This window comes from Paramisgurnus dabryanus, chromosome 3 (assembly GCF_030506205.2).
Source record: "Paramisgurnus dabryanus chromosome 3, PD_genome_1.1, whole genome shotgun sequence".
NCBI classification, from domain to species: Eukaryota; Metazoa; Chordata; class Actinopteri; order Cypriniformes; family Cobitidae; genus Paramisgurnus; species Paramisgurnus dabryanus.
Genome location: NC_133339.1, coordinates 35,856,127 through 35,863,255, shown reverse-complemented (window position 1 = coordinate 35,863,255; position 7,129 = coordinate 35,856,127). Strand labels below are relative to the sequence as shown.

The following is a 7,129-nucleotide window of genomic DNA, read 5'->3' as shown; positions in this document are numbered from 1 at the left end:
AGATACGATAAACAATTGATCATGTTCAGTGAACCAAACCGTTCCAGTTATTATATAAGTGTCCAATATTATTACATGAATCTATTGACAGTCTAAGGCATTATTTAGTAATGTGGCCCACTAACAGTGCTTAGATTGTGAATGAACCCAGAATCCAAATAAACGGCAAATAAGACAGTCTAACAACGTCCCTGAAAGCAAGTCTTGTTCGTCTTATTATCGGGTTAATTAAAGCTAGGATCTGACAATGCCACTTGGTTGTAGAAAAACGGATTTAAATGCAATGTCTCCCGGGAACGCGTGTCAAGGGTTGCTTTTCATTGAGCTAAGATCGCACCAGGACGAGACCGCGCCCTGAACTGTCAAAGCTGCAATTATAGAATTTTGATGTTCAAAAGGGATCTGGATAAACCGAATTATTCATTCTTGTGTACAGTATGATAATATGAGTTTAAGACACAAAGAAAATGACATGCAAAGATTCATCAAACTTCTAAAAGCGTTTTTTTGTAAAATAGATGGATAAAAGCCAAGATCTTGAGACACTTTTAAAGGGTTCATTAAAATTTCAACACGCAGAGGGGTGCAATTTGGGCTCGAGGTCAAGAGACGAACGGATTATATACTTCCTCATAATAATATTAATTAAACAATTTGCATGCTAATAAGGTAACAATTATCAGTGCCTCTGTTGAAAGATTCGGGTTATTACAACACGCCAATCCGGGTGCCAAGGGTCAGGGAATGAGTGGGGAGCGAAATTTCAACTCAGATTAACGTTATGACAACTCCAGACATTGGCCAAATAAAGTCGAATTAATTCTCTTTAATGTGAGTGGAGACGGGTCCTTTAAAAGCTGTGGGGCTGATTACATTCAACATTCACAAACACAGTTCACTTGCCTTTATTAACACCACATTCAAAAACGTATATATTTATTGCAAGACAAACAATTAGTAATATATATCAAGTTTAAGTCAAATAACTTAAAGGACAACCACTGTTAATACAGAGTATAATACGATGTTAAATAATACACTTTTTTTATCTACTGTTCTTTTAGGCTACATTATTAATATAATAGTAGATATTATTATTTGTTAACACGTCTTGTTGACCATACATTTATTTAATTAAATATTAATGAATACTTATGGGAGAACAGACGAATATTGTTTAACTGCAAACCCACAATTTTAATCAAAAGCATGATATACAGTATCCACAAATAAACTGAATGCAATATACACATATGTTCTTTAAATGACAGTAATTACACCAAAGTGATATGGCTGGGGAAATATATCTCATTTTCTGTTAAATGTCGAGTGGTTGCTAATTAGCCATTCGTGTAATTAAAAGTTAATTTATTCCTCCAGCAAAATCAAATGAGTTGGTTAAAATAATTTCCTGTTTTAAGCATTTTCTTAATCTAGTGACGTTTCAATTTTGGACTGGTTGTAGATGTGAATCACATTTGACAGGTTTGTTTAAAGAATATGCATATCTTTAAATTGAATTGTGACAAGCAATCCAAGTATCACCACAAATACAGTGGGTCAGTCCATTTGTCACAAGTGAATCTTACCCGCATGCTCACAGCAACATTTTAGCTTGCTGGTGTATTGGCGTATATGTCCTTTTGTGAGTTGTCCGTGTATGTGTGTGCATGTGTGTGTAAAAAGATTGGATTTGAATAGAGGGACATTGTCTCAAACGGTGATGAATCTGCCGCCGCGTGTGGCTGCGGTCCGAGGTGAGATTTCAGTGTCTATTTAGCGTTTAACTGGGTATCAAATCTGATCGCTCTCCCTCTACGGCCCCCTGTGTAGTCGTGATGTAGTTCTTATCAAAGCCCTCCTGTCTTGTTGTGACAGCTCTGATATTGTTTATTGAGGTGGATGTCAGGTTTAATTAGCAATCGATATGGAAAGCGTTTTCAGACCACGTCTCTGACGTCAGCGCCGATTAACGCTTCTCATTGGTCTCAAATTCCCAGAGCCGAAGCTAATTATTGGAAGCTTCGTGTTGATAAAGAACAGCTCATCCTGCTCCCCACATCATGTCCCCTCCTCGCTGGCCACTCGCGCTGCATGTGTTTTAAATTCACATCACCGACCACCAGACGTCGTTTCCTTTTGCCTGGGAGATGATGGACAGCAGGATACTGGATCCACCTCATGCCCAGTTCGGAGGCTCCCTCGGTGGGATGGTGAGCTTTCCGTACCATCTCAGCCACCATCATGTTTACGAATTAGCCGGTCATCAACTTCAATCTACGGCCGCGGTTCCTTTCTCGATAGACGGATTACTTAACGGCTCGTGCACAGCGTCCGTGGTTAATTCTAACCCGCTCTTGTCGTCTGGCTGCGGTATGAATGGAGATAACCAACAGTACAAACTGACAGGTAAGCAAGCAGACTTGCCAAAACTGGCTTTATTACATTTAATGGTCGCAGCAACGCATGTGTTTGTCTTGTTGTTGACGAAAAAAGAGTTTCCCTTTAAAGCTTTGTAGAATGAATTTTAGCATGTGAAACAAAAGAAGCCTTTCTCACATGTGCTCGTAAAGGCGGACTTGGAGAGATGATTTCCATTATTTTACTGTAAAATTGTATGTTATTGTACTCTACTGTCTTCATCATACTGTTTCTTGGTATTTGTTAGGACAACACTTCACAAAGAAAACAATAATTACTTTTATCTTCGCCCTATTCCACGATCACACATATAGTTAAGGCTCATGAAGAGAAATAAACAAAACAAAGAATATCAGTGGGCCCACTTTTATGGTTAGCCCGATTGTAATTTATTTTTTCTCATGTAGATTCGGGGGATCCAGAGAAGGATAGCCCGGGTTGTAAAAGAAGACGAACTCGTACCAATTTCACTGGCTGGCAGCTGGAGGAATTAGAGAAAGCTTTTAATGAAAGTCACTATCCAGATGTGTTCATGAGGGAAGCACTTGCTCTGAGATTGGATTTAATAGAATCAAGAGTGCAGGTAAATCCCCTAAATTTATCATTCAAGTGTTGTGATGTGACATTTTTAAACCAATGGATCGAAATTATTCTGCTGACAATACAAGATGGTTTTATGCATTATCGTTTAAGTTTTGGTTATTTTCTCTTCCGTAAAAAATAATTTTTTAGCTTTTTTGTTTTAGTTTAAAATTGCATTTATTACGGTTAAGAATTATTTATTTTTTATAGTTTAAATGTTATTAAAACAACATATTTGTTAAAGTTAATGTAATATATTTATTTATAGTGTAGACTATGTAGTAGGCCCCACATATTTCTTTGGAAAAAAAATAACAAAAATAACTAAAATATTTTCTTGAATATTATACTTTTTTTTACAACTACCGTCGTTTGTAAATATAGGGGAAAAGATACAAAAATTATGGTATGCATTTCTTGTGAAATATTACAGATTTTTATCATTTTATAGATATATGAGGTGCTATAAATTCGTTTCTTGTCTAATGTGGAGGTTAGGCTTGCAAAGTAGCCTTTCTTTTTAAGGCGAACGTTTATTATTCAATATTGTGGTCTGCAATATTAACATTAAACGTTTGGCATGCAAATCCAAATAGTTTGCCGAAAAATAAAAAGAGTCAAAACATTTATTGTGTGTTTTGTGTTGTAGGATGCGGCCTTCTTTTACAGCTGATGATGTTGACTTTCAGTTTAAAAATAAGGTCTTAGTTTTAGTATTTGTACAATATCTTTTTATTTTATTGTGAAAATACAATATTTTATTTTGTTATTATTATAATATATAATATTAGAATTATTATTAGAATATAATAATAATAATAATAATAATATATTTTTTGCCAGCTTGATAAATAATCACATCTCAGTGATAGTAGATGTTGGTTTGCATACCCAAATATACATTTCATATTTTGTTCTAAAAACAGACCTTTATGTAGCTACATTAGCAATGTTTATTTTATAAGCGAACGTAGCCTACTTGTGATTACTTTACATTTAAAGGAAAATTAAGGTGTGTTTTGTTTTTCGATGATTAGGTGTGGTTTCAAAACCGCAGGGCAAAGTGGAGAAAAAAGGAGAACACGAAAAAGGGGCCGGGGCGACCTGCACACAACTCCCATCCGACGACCTGCAGCGGCGAGCCCATGGACCCGGAGGAGATTGCCCGCAGAGAACTGGAAAGGATGGAAAAAAAGAAAAGGAAACAAGAAAGAAGGCTTTTAAAGTCCCAGAACAAGCTCCTTCCGGGGGACTTATTTCACACCCCAGGATCTGACAGTGACAGTGGCTTGTCACAAATAACAGACAGTGAACAAAGTATCCACTGCGACCTGGTCCGAAACCAAACGCAACAAAGCTGTGACCAAACACCACAGAAACTCCAGAACCAAAGAAACACAGAGAACGACGCGAGTGGGTCCGAGCTGGACTCATCGGACAGTGGTCATCAGTCAAACTTGTGCACTAATAGCAGGTCTTCCACTCTTCAAAAACCCAGTCCCTTTAGTGTGGAAAGCCTCCTGTCGGACTCCAGGCCTCGGCGCAAGCCGCACATGGACTTTCCTGTACCCGCTCCACGGCCTTTGATAGGGAAAGGACATTTTTTACTTTACCCCATTACACAACCACTAGGTTTCATTGTACCACAGACAGCTCTAAAAACAGCAACACCAAGCCATGAAAATACTGAAAATGGACACAAAGGGCCAGCTACGGACAATAACTTTGGAAACCCAGGACACAGGAACAGCAAGGAGAACAACAATGTAAACAACACCGGCGCTCGGGCAATCAAAGGCCAGGTCAGTCAGTCGGCCAACATAACGTGTTCACCACAGAGCAGTCCAACACAGACTACCATTAATGGTCATTCTGCGGGCAGCTGTAATGAAAGATGCCCACAAGACATAAAGTTAGACCTCACCGACCCAAAATCTCCACAGTCAGAGAAGAAGGAGCAGTCGTTATCAGACTATCCACCACAGAATTCAAAATCAGCAACAACCAGCAAGGACACCGACAAAGACTCAGTTGATGTCGATATGGAATAAATTAAATTATAGTAGAAAACGAGGTGCGTGTCGATATCGCGTGACACTCCTTCAAAGATTAACCGAAGAGGAAAAAAGTCGACATATCGAAACGTATCGTTTTCATTGAATATTTATATTCTGATTAGGGGAAATATCTGTGTGAATAATTTGTGTATGTGTGTGGTGGGCTATCAAATGTTTATTGAACAAATAGCAGCAGCTCCCCTGTATAACAGACTGTAAAAACAAAAACCAAGACAAAACCTCAAACGTTGTAAAAAGTATTAAGATATTTATATATGTAAGTTTTTCATAAATAAATCGATTGTATACAACAAACATAAGCGTGCGTAGCCCTAAATAGAGCTTAGGTTGTGGGGTATAGCTCATTTTCTTCAAGCTCTGTGTTGTATTTTGTGTATTGCTTTAACAAATTTATTCATCTATAAGCTACGCTGAAATGAGGTTACGAGCCGGAGGCGAAAAGACCCGTTCGACTCCTGCAGAGTTTTGATATGAAAGTAATTATTTTCCCGGTGGCTACTGCAGGGATTCAGTTTATTTTAGCCCAAAGGGTTATAATACATTACCGATTTCTAGTGATATGAAATCACATAAACTTCCAAGAATAATAGAATTAGCATGAAAGGCTGGGGTGTCAAATTGAAATACGAAAATAATAGCCCCGGCAGCTGGGAGTGTGTTTGTGCATATTGGATAGGAGATGGGAATTCGTGGGGCGGAATTTTCATGAGCTTTTCACTTTGTCAGGGCCCTTGTAGCCGGCTATATTAAGATAGATGTTCGATGATATCCCTCATTGTTCTGTCGCTTATATTGATGTTCCTGTGTTATCAGCCTATTGATCATGCGTCGGCTGTAATAGGACGGGCGAAGCAAACGTGCCTATTTACAATAGCAGAACACATTTGTTCTAATAGGGTTGGCGGTCCCATGGGACCCTGTGGGGGCTCCCAGACATCTGCGCCTTGACAATATTAGCAATGTTGACCAGATCTAAAGCCGAGGTAAGAAAACACAATAAAATAATAGAATTCTGATCATTTTCACTGATAAATATAAGTGACATATATCAATAATTAATTACCGTTTTCAATATCCAAGGTTTTTAATTTGCTCACACAGGTGCGTTTATTGTTATTTTTTTATGCATCCCCTAGCCCTCTCACTTCCAGTGGGCCTTGATTTGCAAATAAATTGAAAATAATAAGTGAGACCGGCGCAAATGAATTTCTGAACCAGTGTCTCTTTCATAATATTTGCATAATTTTCACTAGAGACAGACTTAAAACTCAGCATATGGCGTGCAGGGCAAATATAGGCTACTTTACACAAAAGTGCACGAAAAAGATTTCAACGCAATAAATGGTCAATCAATAATACTGCATAAAATTCATAAAAGTCGCTAAAAAAACGATAACAACAATTATTTATTCCTAATACGTGTTTTATATATTGACAGATGGGTCTTTGAAGCCATCATCTCCCCATATCAAAGCCAAGCGTAAAAATATATCTTTATTTCATTCGATGAATTGCGTTTTCTGCATAAAAAAGCAAGCGTTTGGAAAATGTAAGCTGTCTGGAGGTGTCCTTCAATTTACTGAGGTTTTTCCCTTAGTGGGCCACGTTCATGTTTAATTCATTTGCAGTCTGAATAGGAGTATCGCTGGCTGCACACTGGTGGCCTTAAGGTGAAATTAGCGATTTGCTTAAGTAGTTAAGCTTTTGCCGGAAAGCAGCACGCTGTATGATTCAAGACAAACTATCAATCGATATGGCCCAGGCAGCCTCCAGGAGATGTGTCCTCCATGAATCATACTTTATGAATTCAATTTCTACCCGGAGAAATTTTCAATTTGAACGCCGGATCATTATGGGAGAGTGTAAATTGTTTTTGCTCTATTATGCATCGGACGCCATCATTTTTCTTTCTAATTACGGAGGTGTCAGGTCGGGCTGTCATGCAGGCGCTGATTTTCAATTTAACTGATCATCATGCATTCATTTTCCCATTTGATAAATCTGCTATCTCGACGCCGCGCCATGCCTGGAATGTTAAGAGAGAGAGG

General features: G+C 38.1%; 1 protein-coding gene across 1 annotated transcript; it reads left to right on the top strand.

Annotated features, from left to right (window-relative positions):
- The first annotated feature begins 1,090 nt into the window (after positions 1-1,090).
- On the top strand, positions 1,091-6,359 carry uncx (UNC homeobox). Its single transcript, XM_065259754.2, has 3 exons — positions 1,091-2,409; positions 2,829-3,004; positions 4,041-6,359. The coding sequence occupies exons 1-3, from the start codon at positions 2,151-2,153 to the stop codon at positions 5,052-5,054; spliced, it is 1,449 nt and encodes a 482-aa protein (XP_065115826.1). The 5' UTR covers positions 1,091-2,150; the 3' UTR covers positions 5,055-6,359.
- The last annotated feature ends 770 nt before the right edge of the window (positions 6,360-7,129 follow it).